Source organism: Esox lucius, chromosome 23 (genome assembly GCF_011004845.1).
Source record: "Esox lucius isolate fEsoLuc1 chromosome 23, fEsoLuc1.pri, whole genome shotgun sequence".
NCBI lineage: Eukaryota > Metazoa > Chordata > Actinopteri > Esociformes > Esocidae > Esox > Esox lucius.
Genome location: NC_047591.1, coordinates 14,453,671 through 14,480,195, shown reverse-complemented (window position 1 = coordinate 14,480,195; position 26,525 = coordinate 14,453,671). Strand labels below are relative to the sequence as shown.

Here is a 26,525-nt window from a genome sequence, read left to right as displayed (position 1 = left end):
TCTTTCCATAAGCCAGTACTGGACGGACATGGACATGGTCTGCTGACGTTTGTTGTCCAAGGTTGTGTAACCTCCCATTTGATTAGCGCCAACAGTGTACCTGAGGGTGTTGGGGGCTGGTCAACTGGGACTTCGTGCTTGGACCCCAATGACGGGCTCGCCTGCTGCTGGTAGTACAGCTGGATGGGCAGGGGGATGGACCGCCGTTTGACCCCCACCACATGTATGTGAGCCTGTGCGTTGGGCTTCGTGTCCTCCAGCCGCTTTACTGTGTGGTTTGGGAAGATGGTCCTGCAAAACAGGGCGAGACAGGGTGAGTGACGTTAATACTAAAACCGCACAGCGAGCTTCCCGTATCAAGACGGAGGCACTTACAACAGTCTCCGTGCTTTTTCCCCTGTGTATTTTCATTGATGGTGTATTGCATACCTTTAAATGATTTTGCATTACGTCGCAGACTGATTGTAAATTCACACCAACTAACCGTAGACATTTGAGGAAGCCTTGGGAGGCCAGGACGCCAGCACGTCCCATCTTGCTGCAGGCGGCAAGGTACTCGGAGTACATCTCTGAGCGGGAGACGGAGCCCTCCGCGCTCGTCTCGAAGTGGGCATTCAGCCTTTTGGAGACACAAACAACCGTCAGGATGCACACTCACGGGCCACTAGTGACACACAGACAACTGTCTGACTGAGTACAACAGCTCGAATTTTGGGAGAAATTGTTAATGAAGAAAACGGAGACAGTAAGAGCAGGAACATCAGAGGGAGGAGGAATCAGGAGACACGTCTGTGAGACTCACCACTGCACTGTAAACTTCTCCCCATCTAGCTCAACAATACCAGGTGGAGGAGGAGTGGACTGGGCAGGGACTCTTGCTGCTGGAGGAAAAAGAAAAGATGAATGCGTCTCGAGCAACTTATATGGCATTATTATTTACATATACAGCTCCGGAGACCACTGCATAAAAAGTTGGAAAGGAAGGTGGAGCGAGGAACAGAAGTGTTCAATTTCCAGTGGTCTCTTAATTTTAACCCTTCTGTTCCTCTTTCAAAACCTTCCTTTTCAACTATTTTGGAAAGGAAAGAAAAAGTTACAGTGGTCTCAAGGTTTGCAGAGCTGTATATATCTACACTTTTCATACACTTTCTGATGTGAGGCTAGTTGTTAAATCAGCAGAATGGAGTGCTACCATGTGTTGCAGCTTCACAACATTTATTTTGCCCACTAGGGAGCAGTGGCAATACTATACAAGCGGACCACTAACGAGTTACTCTATGTTTATCCAAGCTTAAACGATTCGTTGCGCCTCATGCCAATATCAGCATTAGCTGATGGATTGCAAAGAACATGGGTTACACCATTTTGTCTGATCATTAGTTTTTAAATCAACCAATGAATGGAATTTCTCTATAGACACGTGAACACAGGCTTACGACAGTTGCATACTTATGAGCTGTTGGCTTTTCATCAACAGTAATGTACACAACAAACAGCAAAGCTACACAGCGCTAAGCCCATAATCTGTCTTTTGTTTCAGGGAAGAGTTACTTCCTACCATATGGCTGATTATTGCTTCCCATAAAATCTTGTTAAACATATAGCACTAATAATCTGGCTCAACAAAATGTCAAGATGCATCATGTCAAGTTCAGGGGGCCTGAGGTTAGGGAGTTGGTGTCAGGACACTCACCTGACCCGGGCCCGCCCTGCAGGGGAGCAGGCAGCTGTTCCACCAGTTGAGGCCGCACCTCAGACACCTGGCTCTGCCCGGCAGCCTGGTGCTCCATCAGCCTCACGGCCGTCAGCGCATCAGGGCCAAACGTGTGCAGGTCCACGGACACCAGCCGAACCAGCAGATCTGTCCAGTTTAAGATATTTACTGCACTGATACCCGATGATACTTTCTGATTCGGTTATGCAAAAATAACAACACTACAATTTGTATTCCTTAAAGATCCAAATGTATTTCACACAGCAGGTTTGTTTATTTACTCATGCAACTTGCTAAATTCTATTTTGAGAGAGAATAAAACCTGTTCTGCATCCCCACACATCTTGATGGTTCGTACTCCAACATAAAGCATCCTGACTAGTGACTAGGTTACTGGAACCTTCCCACCCAGCTAGGGCTGGTTTGTGGGTAGCATTAGCGTACCTATGCTCCTGTCAATGGAGGCGATCTTGCTGCATGGGATCTCCCCCAGCTGGGCCAGCAGGTAGAGGACCTCCAGGGAGGACATGAGGAGCATGAGGTCGGGCAGCGACAGCAGGCTGATCACCTCCCGGTACGATTCCTGGTCTACATACTCACAGATCAGAACGCTGTTGTCCTCTGCCTTACTCAGATTGCCCAGTATCTCCATGGCTGACAAAACCATGAAAGAGAAACAGACGGTCAGGACTTTGACTACTGTTGTTACAAAGACAAGTAATTGCAGTTGCTTTCACATTAAAAGGGCAGTACATTGCATTGGTAACTAAACAAAATCGAGACAACACAGACATTATCAAAGACTACATGTAGTCCACTCACCCCTCATCTTCAGGAACCTGTCCCTTGACATCAAGCATTTGGTGATGGTGTGAAACATTAAATGAGTTGTTCGAAAGTCAACTGGATCCAACTGAAGCTGTTGAGAGAGAAGAGTCGTCCCATACATTATTGTATGTAATAATCAAAACCACAAAAGCCACAGCAGGAATAACTTGGAGGTATTTTTACTACATCATCCAACAGTGGTACTACATGAAAAACAGAGAAGGAACCAGGCAAGCCTAGTTCACCCGGCCCGCAATTAAGTGATAAATGTTGTTGCCCTCACTGGATTCAAACTGGGGTCACCCACGTGAGTGGCTGTGTCTTTAACCACTACACCATGGTGGTATACGTTTGCCCAGTGTTGGTACAGCATCTCGACATTAGATCAATATTTCGCTAGACACCATTGAGTAGTGTTAAACTGACTAACGTATCTTAAGTTTAGCTCCACCACAAATAGAATCTATGAAATATTTTGTCACTGGCCGTTTTAACAGCTTATTGGCCAGTAATAGGCTTTCCAAGTAGCAAGCTTACTACTTGGAATAGTCTTAAGTATTGAGCAATTTCTAGCGAGACTGAATATGAATTTCTCACTACCAAAGCTATTTCATGGTATAACAACATTGGTTTGTCTTTCATTCGTGAATGACATTGATACAATAACTTATCAGTACTGGTGACGATAACTGACTTTCTCGTCAAGTGAAAAGACAATAGAATTATGGAAACCCCTACTCTTTTACTGCCCATGGGGTTTTGATCCACCCCAAAAAGCATGCTTGGATGCATACCTCAAGAATCCACCAGAAATAGTCACTATATAACCGTAAACGGTTTTATTTTAGGCTTACTATAACATAGCTACTGAAGGTGGCAGCCAGCAAAGTTTTTGTCTATCCAGAACAAATCCTAATGCATAATTTGCTTTGACTGTGACAAAATTCAAAAGTGGGACCCACTGGTTGCAGGTCTGTGTCTCTAACCACTACACTATTTAACAAGGGGCAGTCAGTCAGTAAGAGACATTCGCTCTTCATGGCCGGCTCTGCATACGCGGCCCGGCAAATATTAGAGCTGTGGTTTTATATTACACAATAACATGCACATTTAAAAAAACACATATAACACTTAAGATAACTCACCTCTCCGGCCACGTTGCCTAATGTGTCCAGTCCCAGCTGTCGTAGAGAGATGAAGTGGCAGTGGGCGCACAGCAAGAGGAAGCGCAGGCAGGTTCGGTTAGCAGCCAGCAGTTTGACGTTGGCCTCCTCGAAGGAGAGGTTGCGGAGGATGACGCCCACCTGCTGGACCCGCTGGCCTTCAATGTCACCGATGCCCAGGTTGCGCGGCGGGTGAAAAAGGCTGCCCCAGTGCTCGTCCCCCGTCGTACCATCTGCCAAAGGAAAAACAACAGAGATAACAGTGACTGTCTGAATCAACACAGACATCTTCAAATCGAAACAAGGGCCTTTTCGTGAGAGGTCTTTAGAGGATCATTTTATTCTCAGAGAACTGACATTTCAGAGAATCACAAACAAATGTAAATTCTATCAGGATCTCACAATACAATATCATGGAGATATGCAGATAGTGAAATATCGCAATTTGATGTTCTGAAAAAATTCATCACCATAGGTCTACCGCAAAGGGACCAGAGAGCGGGAAATGGTTTATGGATGTCGCAAAAACTAATTGGCTCTCTATTTAACAAGAAAAGGAACCAGGCAAGTTCTGTGTTGCAGACTGTCTTTAACCACAATGCCATCTAAACAGCGGGTGTTGTTGCAGGTGATACATGTGTAGAGGTGTCTGTTTACTACTACATTGTTTTGACAAATTGTTTTGACACAGATCTCAAAACTAGTTCCCTACATTAGCTAACATCCAAACCAACAACAGGTATAACAGGGTTGCTATACTATGTTCAACACGTTAAATTAGAAAGATTACTTTAGAAAGCTAGCTAATAGCTATAAAGTCATGAACCCAATTACTCCGATCCCCCTATGGCTGGTTCCGCTACGCTACGTGAATTACGCTATGTGAATTACGCTATGTAAATCTAAATCAAGAGGAATGTGTTCGCACTCACCGTGCAGTTCATCCATCGCAATATAACCCTAAGTAGTTTTACTTTAGGTTTACTATAATATAGCTACTGAAGCTTGTAGCCAGCAAAGTTTTAGTCCAGCTATACAGTACCTATAATGAAAACCATGACTCCAAGGCTGGTTCGTTTCTTTAGGAAACAATGACAGTTGAATAGCCAGCCACTACGCAATGTGAACTATGCTACGTAAATAGAAAGCAATATGTTCCTTGTCGGTGCAGTTCTTCCATCGCAATAATAAATGTCAACAGTTTTAGTTTAGGCTTACTATAATATAGCTACTGAAGCTTGTAGCCAACAAATCTTTAGTCTATCCTGAACAAATCCTGATGCCTAATTGGTTTGGTCCTTGCGAGAATCAAACACATCAAACGTCCAATAAGTTACATGCATTAAAAAAAATAATATATATATATATATATATATATATATATATATATATATATATATATATATATATATATATATATATATATATATATATATATATATATATATATATATATATATATATATATATATATATATATATATATATATATATATATATACACATTTATAAAAATGTAATCTTCAAATGTAAAATGCTTACCTTGTGTCTGGGTGGTCTTGTCCCAGATGAGGTCCCTTACTTCAGAGTCCTCTACCACATCCTTCCAAAACTGTGGAATCATATTCACAATTAGTGTTGAAATACTGACAGTGGGAAAAGATGAAATGCATTTAAAAACACCAGGAACACTCAAGGCTGGTGTAGTCCTGGAAGGCCAGTATTCACCACACAACTAAACGCCGGGTGGATTGGTTAAGGCAGTCTTTGTAAATACAATTTTCGTCCCTCTAATTTTACCTCCTACCCCATTTTGTGATGGAAGCACAAGATATCACCTCATTACCATCTTGGGTGGGGGTTCATGTTGGAGGCAGACCATCTGACATACAACCCAAGAGGATGAGCCAATTTGCACCACCTTCTGACAGACCCCAGGCACTACTGCTAAGCTGCAACCAGTATTGGAACTCGTGGCCACAACAATGCCCATTACTACCACGGCATCATTTTGGAACTCAACATTTTCCTATAGTATTTTCCATTGTTTAAATAAATGGGTATACAACAGGCTTTATGGTTTATGAAATAGGAACGGTAGGAAAAACTGGTGTTGAAGCCATCTAATTTGAGCCAGTCTGGACACATCAACATTAGGGATGTGTTTGTAGAACTATAATAAGAAAAAATTAAAATTAAAACAGCCAAAATATGTATTTTAAAAACAAAACATGCAGATTGTGACCTTCAACTCTCCAAAGTTGAATGGGAGTTGTAATGATGCCACAGATACAACTGAACATTCAAAAATGTAGGTAGGGAAAAAAGTGGGTAGAAGACAATAAATAGAAGGGACAAAAATACCTATATAAGCAACTCATTCAGGACTGGTCTGTCCATTTGATGTTGGATGTCAAGTTTCAATGGTAGAAGACTAGTTATATGGCACCCACTGTAGTGCAGGATATAAGAGAGATATACAAATGTGTATGCTTTTAGGCAAGAGAATTAGCATCAACACTCATTTGCTTGACCAAAATAAGTCAGCCTGCACATTTAAAAATGATGGTCTTAATACCTGTTACGGGTTTAGCCCAACAGGTGGCAGCAGAACAACAATGAATGCGAGCGATTTCCCAAGCAAACCCTAATTTGTGAACCACCTGCAGTGCCCCTCGCAGATCACTGGTTGGGTACCCCCAGAAAATACACCTTTGTTGGCAAAGTAATTACTTTCATTTTCCCTTCCCCCCTCCACCTTTTCCGTGCCAAATATGTATTTAAATTTCAACATGCGAAAGGACGCAATACGCAACTAAGATTTAACTAAGCCTGAAAGAATCATTTTAGAGCCCATTGACACAGTTATAAAATACTCACATATTTAGGTTTAAAAAAAATTCTAAAGGGAAACATGTCTGGATCGCTGCCATAAGGTATGCCTGATTTGACTTCCGTTAATGTGAATATGTTCTGTTTAGCTAAAGTAATCTGCTACTTAACATTATCTAGCTGTCGGTTCCACTCAGTGTCTGAATAATCCATGAGCAAGACCCCACAAATGTGCGCCGTTAGACTTACTTGGGTAGACAATGTCTCATTAAGGTCTATGTCCAATGAATTGGTATGTCTAAGACAGCAGTTGAAGCAATTCTTGAATGTTAGGGTTTTCATTCCATGGAGATCTTGCCCTATGATAACTTAAGTGATGGATAATGTATATCCTTTCATCAGACATCCTTAATCTGACTGATGGCTGTTCATCTTTCTAACAGGTAAAAAACCGAATGTATATTTAGATATTCTCTTTTAAAGAAAGTGTTTAGATCACAGAATAGCAACAGAAACACATTATAAATGCAGTTTCCAAGCAAAGTCCAATACATTTTACTCTTTAAAAATGTCTTAGTCCTGAACGTCAAAGACAATCCAATGATGATAAACAATATGAATGAACAAATTATATGACTGAACATGCAAAAAGTATATTTCATATGGTTATGGTAAAATGAATCCAATAAGAACCCTTTGAACAGTTTGTCTTACATTTGTTTGGGAGAAAAAAATATTCTTTTGGGTTAAAAGACAGACGTATTTACCTATAATCAGGGGATTTGAAGACCAACAATCAGGGGTTAAATTGGGCCTAGGCCCCCAACATGCGCTTAAGCTAATTCAGCCTACAAAAATCTAAATGAAATCAGAATCAGCTAATCAACAAGTACAATGTAGCATTCTGGAACGGTATGTTGTTAACTATGATATAGTACATGTGGATAACCTAAGCTTAAACCAAATCACAGGCAAAACAGACAGCACGCAGGTGCACTAAATTGTTTAGTTGGAGATTCAATTACATATTTTGGGGGTCATTAAAATGTATTCCGCCAATCTCTCATGAAGCCGAAAAAGGCTCAGGTCTACTACTCTAAGTGTTGTGCATATGAGAAAATTCTAGAAGAAACACCTTTGCTAATATATAAACAAAGGTAGATGCATGCACTGCTTTATTTTGGAGGCCAAATTCCCCCACTATGTCATTCGAACCTATGCATTTGTAACAGCACTTACTGGTCTATTAGGGAAGAGCTGAGTAAGAAGCTTTAACATAGGATTCCTGGGATAGGCTGAGTATCAACAAAACTTGGGAAAAAACTGTCAATGTGTACGCACGCGCAATTTGGGGGCCTCCATCAAAGTAATAATCCCGAAACAGCTGTCCATCTACATGGATTCTTTTGGCCACCCTTCCAACATTTTAAATGACAATGGCACAATAGGGTTATTTTTATAAAACAATAGTAGTAGCTGGCAATTTAAAAGTTGGTAACATAGCATATACTTTTAATGTTGAGAAACAGTCACAGTGTAATGCTGCTTTTTAAATGAGTCATTTCTTTACCAGTAGTTTTCTACTTTAGTAAGATTTATAAGTACTCGTTCTACCGGTGTTACATTCTTAAAAAGAGGTAAAAATATAGCAAGGCCTTTTAATACATTTACCTTCACAAAGTCCCGGGAGGTTTGCTCCTTCCAGTCCATTCCAAACACAGAGGAGAAGCTGCCTAGTGCTGAAAAGTCACATAAGCACTGTTACAGAGCACATTCCAACTCTCACATTCTAAGACAGCAAGTACTGAATTTCACACCTTTCAAGATCAAAAACAAATGCAAAGATCACATTTCTATGCTGGAGCTTGTATTTTTGAACTGATAGAGAACATTTTCAACACCCAAAATGAATAGGTTTACCAATGAGACATTCTCAAGTTTTAGTCTTTCAGTCAAAAAGCCAAAGATCGGGACTCCTACAAAAAAAAACACACACCAAGACGTGGCGCTTTTTTTGTTGCATCGCCAAAAGAGGGACCCTCGTGTTAATGGTCACAATCACAGGGTACGCACACGATCCACAACAAGGAGTCACTAGAGCAGAACATGACAAGGCAACAACCGGCCGACCTCCCCCCTTTCAATCCCAGAAGGCACGGAGACCAATCTGTAGCACTTTGTAGGACTCCCTGCCACAGTTGGTATGGCGTGAGCTCAGAATAAACACAGGTTGCAGTGAAGCAGCTGCAGGGGACTATTACATGCCAAGATCCCACGGTAAACAATCGCCAGGCAGCTAGAAAATCTACAGTCACTGTGTGCAAAGTAATGGGTAAAGTGGAAGATGTTGTGGACGTACAGTCATCAAAGACACCTGCGTGGGCCAACAGCAACGTGATGAGTTTCGGGTCCTTCTCCAGCTGCATGGCATGTTTGCTCTCATTGGAAAGGAGAGTACAAACATTGATCGCGAAGTCCACTTCATTGGGCAAGCCCGACAGGAGGGAAAGCACCAGTTTGTTGTAGTCACATGGTGGAGTGAACTCCATGGACAGCCCATAGCTTTGGCGGAGATAGTCTGTAGATATATAAAAAAAAAAAGAGACATCTGCTGTAATTTCAACTGCAAAATGATTTCATACATTAAAGCTGCATTTCTTTTTTGAAAAGTTTTATTTTTATTAATTTTTTAAACCGCAAACTCAAACACTTGGACACCTAGATAATGAATTCACCTTCTAAGATGGGGAACTGTAATGAATGCTTCATGCAGGGGTGGGGTTAACAAGTCCAACTCCCCGAAGCTCAGTTTTTTGGCACAACTTCACCAGGGTGGCAATGCATACATGGCCTTTTAATTATTTGAAAATTAAAGTGGAATCAATAGAATATAAATGGCCAACCCTTCCCTCTTCGCTGCCGGTCCATGCATCTTTCACGAGTCTGACAGGACTCCTGAACCAGATCGACTTAACACACAGCTAAGTGTGATAATGCAACATCACAAACCACCATGCTAACACACTGTTGCAAACAGCCTTCCTGCCTGTGGACACGACAACCTCCTTTCGGCCATACCCTTGCTAAAGGGGGTCTTTCAGGCATGGACAAGATTAGACAGAAGTGCCAATAACAAGGCAGGATTATTCAAACAATTATCCCAACAGCCATGAGGGATGCTAAGAGAACATCTGGTGGCCGAGCTCTGGCCACAAAAAAATGTTCGAGGATAAACAAAGGTAGCGTAAATGTGGCGTGCCAAAATCCAGACTGATAAAGTTGGACATACATTACTTCTTAGATCTAAAAAACACCATTGAACAGTGGTAGTACTGGCACAAGTACTGTTACTTAGAACACCATCCTCACTCAGAGAGCCACCTCGAGCAGCTGTATTATCTTATCAGAAGTTCTCCTGGAAGAAGCAGAAGCGAGTGTAGCAACAGGCTCGCAGCACCAATTATGATGGACTAAACGGCAACACTTGGAAGATGAGCAGCCAAATGGCATCACAAAATATACAATCACAATATAAACTACCTTTTAGAAGTTTGGGGTCGCTTTTCTTTCAAAAGACTGGTGCACAACTGAGCAAGTGGACAAATACATTAGTTTGAGAAACTGACGCCTCACAGGTCCTCAACTGCCAGCTTCATTAAATAGTACAGGCAAATTACCAGTCTCAACAACAGCTGTGAAGAAGTGTCTCCGGAATGCTAACCTTCAAGGCAAAGTTGCAAAGAAAAAGCCATATCTCAGACTCAGGAGGAGTGCTTGATGCCGTCTGTCAAGCATGGTGGAGGCAATGTGATGGTCTGGTGGTGCTTTGGTTGTGGTGAAGTGGGAGATGTGTACAAGGTGAAAGGGATCTTGAAGGAAGGCTATCACTATTTTGCAACACCATGCCATAGCCTTTGGACAGGGCTTGATAGGAGTCAATTTCCTCTTATAACAGGACAATGACCCAAAGCACAGCACCAAACTATGCAATAACTATGTAGGGAAGCAGCAGTCAGCTGGTATTCTGTCTATAATGGAGTGACCAGCACAGTCACCAGAACGCAAACCTATTGAGCTCTTGTGGGAGCAGCTCAATACGCAAGTGCCCATCAAGCCAAACCAACCTGTGGGAAGTGCTTCAGGGAGCATGGGGTGAAACCACTTCACATTAACTCAACAAATTGACAACTAGAATGCCAAAGGTCTGCAAGGCTGTAATTGCTGCAAATGGAGGATTCTTTGATAAAAGCAAAGTTTGACGGACAATTATTTCAATTAAAAATATTTATTTCTAACCTTGTCAATTACTATATTTCCTATTAATTTAGCTATATTACCTATTCAAATTCATTTCATGTATGTTTTCATGGAGAACACAGACATTTTTAAGTGACCCCAAACTTTTGAACGGTACAGTAATTAGCAACAACCTATGGCTAAAAAGACAAAGCAAACAAGACTGCAGTATGTTGCAGCAAATATGCCTGCTATGAGACAAGAACTTGTGTGGCTTAGACCTCACACAAAAAACTGTTTAAGTACAGAAGAAGATCAATGCTCAAGGTAGTCAATGATTGCTCCACTGGAGTTGTAGAGTCAACTCTAATTCAAAGTTGGCAGTGCTCAAAAGGCTGAACATTCAAAAATCTAAAAAAATCCCTTTGAAAATCTTACACCAACGTTGTCCGCTGAACAGAAGGACATTCTAGTCATTACAAAACCTCCTACAATCCATAGTTTATTACAATCCTTCAGATCTTACTAAAAAGGGGGCTGATTTACATCACAGATATATTCAATAACAATTACTTCTTAAACAGTCAAAACTGAACTCGGCTTTTATCATACAGACATTTGTTTGATTCCTGGAATGACAATGACCAGGAGTAAAAATGAATTTCTCTGTAAAGTGCCTGGAAACTAACATGAAGTTAGGTAAGTATTATTAATCACCCACCAAGTAATTAACCACAATAAATATAGGAAAAATCTGAATCATTGTTAGATTTACAGCTAAATAAATGCTACATGCTCATTAATGTGCCAAAAACAACACTGATCTTGATTTTTTTAGTCCTTGGCTGGGCTTAATCTTTGTTCACAACGCCAGCCTGTACCGAAAAAGATTTGGATTAACACAAAATACTTACATGTACAATCAGACTCTGCTGACTGGCAGAACCTGTTGTCAAAGGAAGTTACAAAAACGCTACAGTTCAAACAACTCGGGTCTGTCTGGCTAAACCGGTGGCTACCTGATGAACATATATAAAACTGACGGGAGTAATTGACGGGAGGCTCTCTGACAAACATAATCCATTTCTAGCCCAGAACAAGATTACTTGGGGCAGATGTACTGAAGTGAATTTTGCAGCATTACCTGATACAGTGTGTTGCTGGTAGTTGTAAGAGCAGGGGATTGCACCAATTGGAAGAGATGGTTTCGGGTTCCCAGGCTGTACCTCTTCATCATCCTCTCCAAAGTGATGGACTTTTTCATACTTTTCTAAATATCTGTAGAAAAGAAATAATAAAGAACATGTGAAAAACCTTTTTAGAAGGGGTGGACCCACGCCCCCTCCCATTCCTGCTTCCACCTGCCCTGTAAATGGCCTCTGCAGACAGGGTATAAAACTACATCTGACGGAAAGGAGACATAACTAAGTCTAAACACAAGTCTACTAGTATTTTTAAGTTTGGAAATCAGCATTTGTTCACCCAACATGTAACTGTGGTTAACTGATTTTAACTGTAACTGGCCTATATTAAATACCTTGGCTCATCGTGATCACTGAACGGAACGCTCACCAAGCTGATGACAGCCTTACAAACCATTCAGTGTTAATGCAAACGTCATCTTGTACAGCAGCCAGCTCTCTCGCTTTTTTCAAAACATTAGGATTCACAGCACCTCAGAATGGAACTTGAATGGAAGCCAGTGGCAGAAGCAAAAGAAACAACTACTGGTTTTGGCTGATCACTCAGTCCATTCCCATCTAACATTTATCTCAGAACCTCCCCATAGAAAACGAGTGAGCAGCCCAAGTAATTTGAAGGAAGGAAGGTAGGAAAGTCTTAACGCACACATTTTACAAACTACTCAAACAGAATAAGCTCTAACTCAGTCAATTGGGCTTCCTTAAACACAAGTGCCAAATGTTATGAAGTGGCAAATACGCCACATGGTAGCCCTTGGTGCAATGACCTTGCCAACAACTTTATGCTGGTAATATCATCAGTAGCTGCGTTTAATGAATCCCAGCACCCACAAAAGAAAACAATAGCAAATAATCCAGCTTCAACCACTCCTCAAATTCTCTCTAGCTAGGCTAAATCCTGCATTCTTTGACTGTGGCTTAATCATCAACTGTTAAGCCTCCAAATTGCAGATAATAAAACTGGACAGGGAACCTCTGTCAATCAACTGTAATATACCACTAGAGTTTATGGCACCCAGTATGAGGAATTTGGTTAATATTCGCAATCTCAAAAGTAGGCAGAACTAGTACAATCTGGTCCAGACTCACTGGTAAAGCATCAGTCTACCGCTCAGAAATTCTAGCCTAATGCAAGTCCTACTGTAGTCAAATCTAATGTTACACTACTGGTCCCTGCATACCATTTCAGCTCCTCTCACAAAGCATTCCACCACTCAGCTGCTAAGGAAAGGAACAAATGATAATGATCACACAACCAATTACTTTCCAACCTACTTCAGCCGACATTATGAATGACAACACCACAAAGCATGAAATGAAAACCAACTGAAGTTTCCATAGAGACCATTGGTTATGATTAATTATATTTAGGCTTAGTCAAACCAAAAATGAAAAGCTAAAGCACAGATGTTACTCCATCTGAATGGTAGTGAGAACAGTTTAAGCACAGTACAAGGCTTAAATCCCATGTGTCCTATTGCTTAAGGCAAACTAGTTCACCAAAACTGCATAGTAACCAAGTCAGTCAATACCCTTCGTTTCATACTCAGCTCCAATTTGACTCAGACGGTAACCACCATCGCAGACAGCACCATATTATGGAAAATCTGGTATTGCCTTTACTCAAACCTCAAACCGCTCAGCAGGAGGGATACAGAAACCCAGATGGAGTTTCAACTGAAACTAACCTTCAAAAAGCCAAAAAACATAACTGTTCTCTTATGTTCATCAGCCCAAGGTGTGCAATAAACACTGGGCAGATTTAAATCATATCCACATAAAACATTTAATTGATTGCACAAAAAAATAAAAAAAAATAAACTGTACTTGGGACCAGGATGTTGAACAAGCACTCAGCCCACACTCACGTGTGGCAGAGAGAGAACAGTGGGGATCAACACATCTCCGCATTGTTAGCAGATCCACGCGCAGTGGTGGCATCAAGAGCAAATACCTCACCAGTGTAAGCGTGGAAAGTCCTGGCTAAGTACAGGTTGTGTGTGTGTGTGCGCGCGCTGCCGTGAGTTACTGAGTGAGAGCCCCTTTCTGAATGAGTCCCAGTGCTACTGCTGCTGGTTTGCAGCGGCCAAGGTAATCCCCCGTCCGCGGCGTGACACATCGGACTATAAATACACCAACCCTCTGTTTGGAGAGGCCTCGGCCCTGAGCAGCGTCATCACACGCTTGTCTGGGCAAGGGCTAAAGGAGAGGCGGGAGGTCTGTTGCAGCTGCTCGTGTCTACACTTCCCCTTTAATACGTGCCAGGCAAAGAACTCCCATTATTCCAACAACACAACAGTAAGAGAATGCCACATAATTAAGAGCCCATACGTATTGTATCAATGTTTAGTTGAGGTGATATTTAAAAAGATAACTCCTTGTTTTTCCCCAAAGTGATTACACGATTGTAAAGTCTGAAACAGCAGAAAATTAGAAAGCACGGAACTAAAGCCATAGATTTACCACTGCAAATGGTGATGTTTGTTTGTAAACTGGTGTAATTTAAGGTTGTCCGTATCAAAACGAGCTGAAAGAACATTAGAGCAAATCTCTTAATTCTGTCTGCCTCTGTATGTTTGAAATGGCTGCCCCCTGTTGGACAAGCACACAAATATAATCTGTTTGAGTAAATTAACTGGCATTCCCTACTGATAAGTTAAATGTTACTCTCCACTGTAAATTAAATGCGTGCTGAGATTCATTTGAACAGAAAGAGAAAGGGCAACAGCCCTTGTCCAACACAATGTTGTGTCCACCTAGTTATCTTTATCTGCTCGGTTAGAAGCAAAAAATTGCTAACTACAGATAATTAAAGCAGCTGTAATTGGTTTAAGGCAACCACGCTTTATTCTTGGTAAAGTATAAAGCATGGTTGTTAAACCAAACATTAACTTGAGCAACATATACTACTTGACCAAATATGTAGCTACATTTCTAGGCAGTTAATGTCCTTGTTGAACTTGCAAACCATGGAAGTTAGTTACTAGTTAACTAAGGTTTGAGATTGAGGCATGTTTTTTCAACAACACAAATGGAACACAAGCATCAACTTAGCATAAGCCACACAATGTAAAGAATGTGAATGCTACAACTACATTGTTTTCATGAGATAGTTACAACAGTAGCTAGCTACATGGCCGAGTAAGTTTAGGTTTCACTAATGTCAGCTCAAGGAAATCTTTAGCGAAACCATACAAAGCTTATATGGGAACAAATGTTTTTCCACTACCTTTTGTTGCTGCTGATTTTCCTTTAAACTCATCCATGACCACTAATTTTGTGGGCTAGCTGGCTAACTAGCAGGTGAAGTGGACTTGTGAAGCAAATGTATTTATGAACTGTCAACTGATGGTTCTATTAATTCATAAAGTAATACACTCAGTTCATAAAACAAAAGCACATTGGTAAAAAATACAATTTCACAACTAAGAATACAAAACGTCTTTTTTTTTCATGACATTTCAACTCACCAACTGTTTTTCCATGACACAATAATTATTAATTTAATTAAACCTTAGTAGACTGTTTATATACATTGTTGACTTAATGTTTAATATAACACACCACAAACAGGGTGCATATGACAAAATGGAACCTCTGGTTGAGAATCTGCATAAAGTATAAAAAAAGATTTTTAACAACTTTATTGATAGCAAAGATGAATTGCAGACCACCGATAGATCAAGCTCATAGATACTATTCACACGCCTGTGTTGAGGAGAAAGTGTTTGTGCAGGGCATTTATACAATTAACTATCAGCCTATCTAAAATTTCACAACTAAAGGATAGTTAATATCTAGGGCCTTTAGTTGCAGTCATAGCCATTCTCTCACGTGGCATTGGACAGCAGTGCTGCAGCAAGCGAGAGCAAAAGACAGACTCTCCCCGATTAGTTTGTACAATCACTGACATTCAGGTGGTTACCACCACCACCACTACTACTACTACTACTACCACTACTACTACTACTACTAGTGACATAACATACAAACACTGTTGGCTGCCCTGAAGAAACATTTTTGTTAGAAGCATTCTGACAAAACAGCGGTTCTTCATTTACATTAAGAATCCTAAAGATGATAACGTTATAGATCGCAAATCCATCGTAATAAATAACTTACACCCAGAATTTGAATGAAAGGTTCGAGGCCAGAGTGAGAATATGTACAAGTTCCTTTGCATCATAGGAGCTAGAGGAAGAAAGTGTACTTATCTGATGGCAGACTACTTAGAGTATATTTTCTTGAAATGTGCTCATTCTTGACAATATAGACAGATGGATGTGTTCTAGACAAGACTACTCATAACATCTACTGGCCATCTGGACCCTTAGCCACTAAACTTTATCAGATTTCTCAGATTTCAGACTAGTTTGAAGCAAGAGAGAATAAAAAACATTCCAATAAAACACAGGCATTGACCAAATATAGGTGATTGAAAGTGAAACCCTGAAATCAATGGGGAACCCTGAATGGGGAAGTATTGTTATGGGATTTAAGTCAAAATTATCAAACCTATTTCAAACCAGACTACGGTGTTATTGGTGATAAAATAGAAGGTAACACCACAGAACATGAATGAGAGTGAGGCAATAAACCAAAATATCAGTTCTAGACAATTATCCAGAATGGAGGAGAGTGAAGGCTTGTTTATATTAGAAGAGTGGGAATAACAGAGCTAAATAAACTCATCTTGATTTGCATAATAATTTCCATAACGTTGGAATTTCAACTGCATGTTTGAGACGTACCACACAATTGTGCCTGTAAATCGCAAATAAAATCAAGTAATATGCTTGCGCACCTCACAAAAACTTGATATTTCCGACAGAATGGGGGGGGCTCTATCAAAAGTGGCGCCTCGGAAGGTGGTGTCTCAAGCTATTGATATCGACAATCTAGCATCTTGAGCCTTGTTCTAAATGTCACAGCAAAGCTAACAATGTAAACAAGCACTGAGAAGAAAACGAACTACAACAATCACATTTTTAAATAACATGAAACAATTAGGGCCTAAGATAATTCTTAGACACTAAAGAAGGGTAGCTCAATTACATTTATCGTCAGCCAGCCAGATACTGTACTTTTTCCACAGGTGTAGGCCTAGTTAGTTTATCATATTAACATGAAACTCTCTCGTTAGATCCAAGAAAAATACTTTTTAAAGTACATTTAAAACATTGTGCAATGTGCAGAGATCTTACCCCAGTCAAAGAAAACTGCTACTTCTCACCTGCACCTGATTTAAGTGCATCAAAGGCCCTAGTTTCTTGGGAGAATTGGGAGAGCATTTATTTGCTCGCTTTAGAGATTTGTAGAGTTCAAAACCTCACAGCAATTACTGTTGTCACAAACTATACAAACACAATTTTAACAAACAGTGAAGAGAAGGGATTGGCAGGAGGATAAACCAGCTATTGAAATATAGGTGAAAGATGAGGGAGAACACACCGCAGTCTCACTCAGTGGTGGGGAAGCAGAAAAAAAATGTAAGCAATTAATCATGGCTCTTCACATGTAATCACATTGGATAAAATAATATTTCTCTTTTTGCACAAAACGTAATTACCTGTCACATAATACATACAGTTTAGCAAAATCAGAGAGTAGTGAGAGTTGCGGTTATTAAATCTGTTACTGCCAGTTCAGACTTCATAAGGGGAGCAACTTGTACATTCTATAGCATCATCATCATCATGTTTGCCTAAATGACCTACAGAATATACAATACTGGTTAAGAATGCAAGCTCACCTCTAAGAAATTTTAAAAAAAAAAGACTGATGAACACAGCTTAGGCTACAGGTGATCCATTAGCAACAAGCAATTTGTTTATTTGAGGTTTCCCACTCCACATTGGGTTCTGTGTAAATCACTGAAACACTACTGATAGACATGCAGCTATCAGGAGACCGTGCAGTACTGCCAGATCTCTAAATAGTATGGCTGCATGTCACCTTTGTTTAGGTGCCACGGCTGATATTACTGGCAAAATCTGTGTTAATGAGACAAGCTGATTGCATGACATAAGCATAAAAACACAAGAAGGCAGCTGTAGCTCTTATTTTGTTATTGGCACCAGAGTGCTAATAATAATGTTGGGTACAGACTACACAAGCAGCGTCTCAGTCTAAAGAAATGGCAATCATCTATAGCACCTGAACTCAGGAAACAGACATTTCTGCTTTCCCCTTGTTGCTTAGGTTTTTAGACCATTGCAGGTAAAAGGACACAAAGGAAAGCAACCACTTCAGAAACTCATGTTGAGTTAAGGTTTTAGTGCCATATTTTCGTGACAAAAACCTTTCAGCACCAATTTATTTAAATGATAGTTAGAGAGAAGGTCAATTGTTGAGGGTCTACTCCTCAGGTTCTTGGGTTAAAATATTGTAATTGCCAAATTCCTTGCCCATTTCACCATTAATTTAATCGGTAAAAGAAAACTCAAGCAAACAAACTATTCATCCAATACAAACTTTGACTGTACTGTCCTTGTCCATATGAGTAGGATGTTAATGAGCGGCACCTTTAAGATAAATTAGTCTAAGCAATCCTCACTGAAAGTAGCAGGCTCTCTTAACCTGGAGACTTGTTTTAGATGGAAGAAACAGAAGCATGGAACAAACATCAAATTAAAGCTTAGTGTAAAAAATAAAAAAAATAAAGTATGTTTGACCATTCCGTTGTAAAACTACCATGTGATACTACGCGATGGCTCTGTATCATGGGGTAAACCCCCTCCATGTTTTAGATGTTCAGGTCAAATGCAGTTTTAAAAAGAGTTAGGCCTGTGCAGTTTTTTCCATGAAAACATTTAGAAGAATAGATTACAAATCTGGACACCACAACAACGACAAAACATTGTGTATCAGGCCATTTCAGGGAAATGTGGTTAACATTTAGCAATCTCATCAGTAAGCTAGAGCATACGACAATACAAATTATAATGTAAAAGAAATAGTTACTCTGGGAGCAAACTTTTGTTACAGCCAAGCTGCCACACACCTGTTTCGTGGTTGAAGATAGTTTAGGGCTTTTTGGTAAGTAGAATCAGGTGTGTAGCAGCTGGGCTAGAATGACTGCACCCATCACAAACATACTCAGTGAGAGCATCCACCACTCCTCAATACAAAAGAACAATTCATTAGCAAGAGAGGTCGGGTCAACATTTAAATACTTTGATGAAAAACTTAAAGGTTAAGAAGTGTTTCTATTGTTCATCTGATAACAAGAATAGAATAATTCAAAAAACAATGCTGCGAAAATCAACACCAGTTTGGAAACAAGAATACAGTGCTTGACCTATTATGGATCTGCCTGTAGAGCCCAGGCCTATGTAGAATCCACAGACAACTCAAGAAGAAAAAGAAAACAACCGTCATTAGGCATTACTGTGATTGTGGAAATGCGTAAGGGAGGTATGAACACACACACACACGAAAGCAAGTGTTTCAATGTTTGACATAGACCAACATGATTGTTAACTTAAATCCCACTAATAAAACATTGTGCGATCACATTTTAATGTCAAGAAGGCTATTATTGGGACGTGGCTGTGATCAATTTGAAATGTTAATTCTCTAAGACAAACAGCATTGTGCAGCTGAATTCAGTCCCCTACTCATGGCTTACTGCTACTTCCACCATACCCAAAACTAAGAATACTTAAGCAACAGGACCAATGAAAAGATACGCCAGATGAACTAACTGACAGAGCATAAGCATAAAGACATCTAGTAGTTCAGTGTGGAATGGGAGTAAACCCTTCAAAAGCAGGCGGTAATGACGGTAATATTTTGGAGGGAAAAATACTTCAGAGAAGTAGCTCCCAAGTCCACAGGCTCAACGCTGGTACCAGCTGCATTTACATAATCCACAACAACGGCAAAAGGTGTTGAGGGTAACGTCTACTGATTGCATCATAATGGCAAAGACTGCTTCAGTACTTGACTTAATCTGTCCCCATCTAATGTCAGAAAATATCTGTTGTATGTCCAATTAGACACTTCTACAAGTGTTATGAAAAGCCATTTAGAGCATTGAATGTGTTCCACACGTCTAAAAGTCGATGGCAATGACAGTAACATTTTGGAGGGAAAAGGAGACTTGAACAGAAAAGCTCCACAGTCCACACTTAGGGCTGGGTTAAAGCTACACTTACAACATCTACAGAAAGGGCCAAGGTGTTGAGGGTAACGTCTACTCAAGGCATAGTAGCAGCTCAAGTTGATTCTGCCCCTTTAGTTCACCCTCTAAGCTCAGGAAACATGTCTCATATCAATATGTTGGAGACTTCGTAAATATGAAGTATCCTTGAGAAAGGTTCATATACGCCTAAATAATTCCAAAAAGGTCAAAAAATATAAAGCCAGAGATCTTTCAGGATACTGTACTACTCCTGGTACAGCATAACTATACACATAAGTTGAGTTTTTAGAGTGTATGAAAAGGTTTATTTTGCACTTGCTACAAATACAGAACAGGTGTATTTGGCCATAAAAACGTTTTTCAAAATCTATACTTAGTTTGTAGACAATATATGATTTTTTTTTTTTTTTTTTTTACTTAGACCTTTCAGAACATACAATAACAGCATTAAAGGAAGATTGTTGCTCATGGAAACACCAAGACCCAACATTTTAATGGGGCTCAATTTTAATCTCCGATAAAGCAGCAGGCAACAACTAGTTTATTTAAAGATAGCAAGTGACTTCAATGATCAGCCATCAGGACCACAAAAAACTAAAACCATTAAAAGTTCTTACTAATAGTTTAAATCTAAAGACGAATGACAAACTCTTCGGCAGCCGTCCTACTATTCAAATATAATATTGATCTGCATTGGCTCTGTGACGATAACAAAACTATATTCTGTCAATATTTACGGTTACAACGGGTGAACATGCTAACCGGTGTAGGATCCTGCTTAGTGTTTTTATTTTCTCTGTTCAACACGAGCTTATCAACCTCTTGAAAACGGTCAGCAATGCTGGATTGTTGTACGGTCCTTTCCTGCTTGCAGCCTCCCACAACTTGTAAACATTTGCCACATGCTGTCAGAGTGTAGCAGCTAATGCAAGACCATGCCACTTACCGAAGGTAGTACTGTTTTAAAACAAATGCAGCGTTTGAACAACTCCTTGGAAAGTTAAAATCTTCACCCAGCTCAGACCACTGATTCTTGTCAGAAACCTGGAAAGCAAATGGATTTCTTTCTTAATTAAACAATATATGCATAATTAGTTAAGTTATAAACCATCTGATTCTCTCATCACATAAACACGACTTCTTAATTCTGGCATATTAGCAAAGTAAAGTGATGTTACGATATTTCATTCTGTTTGCCATCTAGTTATCACCGCAAGCAACAACACAGCTAGCCACAGTACAGTTTGAACTGGTTGGCTTACTAGCTAGTGTTAGCAATCTGGCTAACATTACTTTTCTGGCAAGCCAAGCGTGCAACCGTATGTGATACCAAAGAACAAGACAACTATGACCCGCTTCAACACAATGCTACTAACGTTAGCAAATAATTAATTATTGCAAGCAGTCTTTATTTTGGACATTTTTCACCTATTTGCACCATTCAATAAATAGGCCTGTATGAGGCCTACATTTTGTCTTCAGCCATGGAGCCAAAGATGGCTAATGCGAATAGCTTCCCCAAAAGTATCGTAAAAATCTAGCTACAGAAAATGCTACCTATCCCCAGCGGCGTATAGTGTTTCCTATCCCGTGCTCTGTGCCGATAATCGATGTTAAACGTGCCCGCTAATTTTGAGTTGCTCCAACTGCACTCAGACTCCGAGCCGTGTAGCTACCGTACGGACTTTCAATTCAAACCATACACAACACAAGCCACCACATTGCATAGATGGCAAACTAGCACAAGGCCGACCGCAATCCTCTCTCTCATACAGCATGTTCTGATGTGAAATAACTATTTTGAATGCCGAAATTGAGTTTTCTAGCGGTTCTCTGAAGTCTTCACTGGAAATTGTGGGTGCGAAAAGGCACTTTTAGTTCAACTCACCTTAGCAAATCCACCTAACGAAATGACTCTGATATAGAGAGCATTAAGATCCAGCTCTTTCCCACCCACGATAGGAATCTTCTTGAACGGCGATCTGAAGAGAAAAACAATAAATAAATTGAGAATATTATGAATAATAATGTGTAGGCACCTATAGTTATACGTAATTAATGTTTAAATGTATATTCAAAGAAATAAAGACGCCACATTCTCACCCTCTGCTTTGGTGAAATTGCCGCAGCTCGTCTAGGAAAGCCAGTCCTTTCCTTCGCTGATCTAGTAAATTTTTTCCCGTCGAATTTGCCATTGTTTTTGCATGTAAAAACGGTTAAAACCCCACTCACTCGCTTCCTAAGACACCAAGGATCCCATACTCCGCCGGCGCTCAGTCATTCGCGAAGCTGAGTGTTTAAAAAAGTTAAAGAAATAGCTAATAGCAAGAAGAGCGCCAGCTCGCTAATAAAGCCTGATGCACAGCTATACACAAAAACCAAGCCGATTCAGTAAGTTCTAATAAACAATCAAAATAACGAACGAGTTCAGCGGCAAACTAAAAATGCCATTGTAACAGATACTAAATGAATAGTTTTGGTAGCAAATGTGTTCGTTTGGAGTGGTTTGACAGTGTGTTACGGACGCAGCTCCAAGCAATCGCACACACTGTAGAGCGGCAGCGGGATCCAGTTCTCAGACAAAAAGATCTGAGGCCGCGAGCTCGTACTGCCACGCAGCGCCCTCTATTAGAAACAACGGTATTGCACTGTCCAAAGCGGTTTATTGGAACAATAGACAGTGTTTTCTTTTTTAGGGCTCATCTGAAACATACCAGACTTGTTCAAACAGAACAATATTAATGTTTGTGGGGGAGGGGGTGTAAATAAATTATACCAATTGTAATCTGTCAATTTGACAACAATTAAAAATAGAAGTTTAAAAACACGTTATTATAGGCGTGATATTCCTATTATCAAACTACGCTATTATTTAGATCAATATTATGTAAAAAATGATCATGCCAATCAATATTAGATGTAACAGACATGCAATTATTTATAAAGTAATGGGTTAATATTCATTAAAATCCAGTAAGGGGCCTGCTTTCTCTTGAGGTCTTTGCTTATTTCATCCAGAAATTAATTGTTTGTGATATTCATTATCTCAAAGCCAATAAAAGTATCATACACCACAGGTGTTTATAATAAAACTGCAGTGAGTGATTCAGTTGCTCTAATGTTTATATTCGGTACATTTACAAAACATAAAATGGTGTTTCATAATAATTTCTCTTAATTACGAAATCACCTGAAATTGGATGGCAATTCCACTTTCTACCAAATGATAATGCCATATTTTCCCTATATAATAGAGAGCTTTCTGGTGATACATTTTAGTATGTACTATGCAGCCCTTGGCTGAGAACAACCTGCTACCCGGTCATCGCCAACGTTGGATAGCTTAGCACTCGGAAATGACTTGTGTCTTCTGGGATGAATGGAAATTGTTCATGATCCCTTTTTTGTAACTGCCAAACGGATATCTACTTGACGAGGTTACTACATTCAACCATTACACGTACCCCTGTGCTCAGTGAAAAGTCTGTCACAAAATGGCGGAGACAAACGTTAATAGACCCCATTTTGTGGAGCTGACAGTAGCTGGTGGAGCAGAAAGTCTATGGATACAGCCACTGGATATACACGATTCAGCTAACTAAATAGCGGCAATCAGCGAGACAAGTGCTGAAGCCAAATCCGGGCCACGCACGGGTATTCGATTCTGACTAACCGCAGCTACATCAATAGTAGTTGAACGGTGGTTGCTAGCTAACATAGCGGCTTTGCTGTAACGTTACTCATTAGCTAACTAGCCTGCGTATATTTTTGACCGAAGATAGTCCTGCTGGTAAACTTACAGTCTTCTCCAGATAACCGAATAGGTTTATTATTGGAATAGCTTATTATGGTGTTACTGTGGCTACCTGGTCGGTCCGCTAACTAGTAATATAGGGTTATCTGTACCAATTCTGACTGAAGCACTTTGGTTTTAAATGCTGTCATTTAACGAGCTGCAGTAGTGATAAACGCAACAACAAATGAATTACTGGACTCCGTTTCTAAACCCTGACGATTACCTAATTCAATTCGTGTAACTGTTAGTTAATCATAATAATTCAAATCCAAATTTCGACTCACTTACTAAGTAGCTAGCTACTCACCAGACACTAGCTACCTAACGTTGGCTAGCTATCGCACAGTAACGAAGTTCAACCAAAAGCTCAGAATTTTCTAGCTAGCTTGTACGTTCTAGGATAGCAAACTAAATTCCCAACATTTCGCGGGGTAATAGAATAGCAAAATAAAACGTCACATTTTAATGTTTTGCAAATAAATCAAGCCGCTTGGGTGGCCAGATACGTTTTAGGGTACATTACAAATTAGGTATTTTTTGTATAAGTATAAGATTCTATTTTGAAAACTGAAGCTGTACTGGCAGAAGCAATTATTCATAAATTATTTGTATTTGACCAATGAAATCATCATATACGCTAAAATAAGTTTGCAATCTGCTAACACCCCCCCCCATTTTTTTTTTGTGACTAAATAAATTAAGCACGTTTTTTAACCACATCGTCAAATATATTCATTCACGTTCAATGTACATTTGTTAAAATTTCTGTTCATTAAAAATACAAAACAGTATCATATGGAGAATTGGCGACAGTGCTACAACTTAAATCCAGGGCTAGGCAAACAATACATATTGTGTGTAACTGGCACCCAACCTCATTAAAACCGTGGTAATTCTGTATTTTCTAAGATTTTTGTATTGGTACTGGGGATTACAAAAAGCATTGCCTCTGTGGCTATTCTTTTTCAATGGTTGTATTTATATTTGTTAACTTAAATAGCGGACAAGTTGCCATTCTTCTGAATGGGCCATAACAAGTCAAAGCTATTGCAGAAGTGGACTGTAATCGTAGTATTCATTTGGGACATGGGCCATGGTGTTATATTTGCAAAATGTCGTTCAGATTTTTTCTTCTCCATGTTCCAAATTTCTAAACTGGTATTGGAATGTCTTCCTTTTTCATGACTCTTTTTCATGAATTAAGTTGCTTAATCACCTTACATACAGTATTATTATTTGTATTCACTGAAGCCACAGCATTGCGTGATTCGTTTAAGGTACAACTGAACTATTATTGTGTTGCTTAGTTAGGGGACCAGTATGAAAAAGATTAAATGTATGCACTTGTAAGTCGCTCTGGGAGAAAGCATCTGTTCAAAAATTGAAATGTAAAATGTTTCTTCTACTAGCGTTTGATATAGTGGTCTATCAATCTAAGGTCAGGTTCAATAGTATCTATTTTTATTATAAGACCAAGTAAACGTATTATAACGTTTAAAATTGATACAAATCACAGTTAATTTAAACATTCCAATAGGCTCTGAAGAAGCAGCTATGAAGCTGCATAGAAACATATGGCTTAGTGTTTCATTGGATTTCACAAGAAAAATAAACCAGCATTGGTCAGCCATCAATGCTGTTAGGCTTTATGCATGATGCTTGAGAATAAAACCACCTCCAAATTAACTTGGAATCAAACAGGTGCTCTACACTACTCCCAAAACTCTGATCATCTCCCTACATCTAATAAATCAAACTTTAAATTAGTACATTACAGTACATCAACTGTAAATGAATGTATAGGATATACTTTCACCTCATCATCTCTCCATATTTTCATTTGCTCACCACTTATTGTATATAAATGATTAAGTGTATTCTGTCCTTATGTTGTCTTCCACTAGCAGAATCTTTACACCAATGAAATGTACTTAGGGATAAAGGCCATTCTGATTCTGAAAAGGCAGTTTTTGCATGGTCATCAACATTGAAAGTGTCTGTCATTTTATCGTAGTCAAGTGAGTGGGACTCATCCTCATTGGCTGATCCTTCCAACTGAACTGGTTGACTTGGTCATGCAGTCATGTAGTTTTTACACCCTAAGCTGTCACTACTTATCTTTTGCTGTCCCACCCAGGTGAGTAAATTAAAATGGCAGATATGTTCCTGAAAATATTAATGCTTTCACAAACTCCAAATCTGGAAAAATATAAATGGATATATCCTCTAACCTTCTCTATGGTCCATGCATCAATGAGATGCATGTATAGTCAGTTATGTCACATTTTGGTGTTCATTAGGTCTGACAGGCCTTTTATAGCATATGGCATAAATGGGGCAATGGCCAACGCATTTGCACAGCAAGACAAAAGATCTCAGCAGGGCTCTAATTGCACATAACGTCCTTCTGTCTTGTAGGTCCTTGACATTTCCTGGATCTCAACTACAATTTTATTTGTGTCTGTAAACCCATACCTTGGAAAATAGCTCCTCCTTGTGGAGGTCTTGCTTCCAATGTGTTGTTCTAGGTGTAATAAATGGAGGTATTATTCTGATTATGTACAATGTAAGTAATTTGACTAATAAGGATCGAACCATTACATCAACT

General features: G+C 39.7%; 1 protein-coding gene across 2 annotated transcripts in view; it reads right to left on the bottom strand.

The window, feature by feature from the left end:
• arid2 (AT rich interactive domain 2 (ARID, RFX-like)) overlaps nucleotides 1-22,712 on the bottom strand; it is a 30,668-nt gene extending 7,956 nt beyond the window's left edge. The window contains exons 1-14 of one of the 2 annotated variants that reach the window (XM_010892634.4): nucleotides 22,225-22,712; nucleotides 22,010-22,103; nucleotides 21,068-21,165; nucleotides 11,918-12,051; nucleotides 8,897-9,115; nucleotides 8,209-8,276; nucleotides 5,248-5,317; nucleotides 3,688-3,938; nucleotides 2,537-2,633; nucleotides 2,159-2,368; nucleotides 1,694-1,861; nucleotides 803-881; nucleotides 485-619; nucleotides 101-291 (exon numbers count right to left, since the gene is read on the bottom strand). In XM_010892634.4, the coding sequence (XP_010890936.2) occupies nucleotides 101-291; nucleotides 485-619; nucleotides 803-881; nucleotides 1,694-1,861; nucleotides 2,159-2,368; nucleotides 2,537-2,633; nucleotides 3,688-3,938; nucleotides 5,248-5,317; nucleotides 8,209-8,276; nucleotides 8,897-9,115; nucleotides 11,918-12,051; nucleotides 21,068-21,165; nucleotides 22,010-22,103; nucleotides 22,225-22,316 (1,906 nt within the window). In that variant the 5' untranslated portion in view covers nucleotides 22,317-22,712. The remainder of the gene's footprint in view (nucleotides 1-100; nucleotides 292-484; nucleotides 620-802; nucleotides 882-1,693; nucleotides 1,862-2,158; nucleotides 2,369-2,536; nucleotides 2,634-3,687; nucleotides 3,939-5,247; nucleotides 5,318-8,208; nucleotides 8,277-8,896; nucleotides 9,116-11,917; nucleotides 12,052-21,067; nucleotides 21,166-22,009; nucleotides 22,104-22,224) is intronic. The other variant, XM_010892636.4, reaches the window with a different exon arrangement.
• Between the last annotated feature and the right edge of the window lie 3,813 nt (nucleotides 22,713-26,525).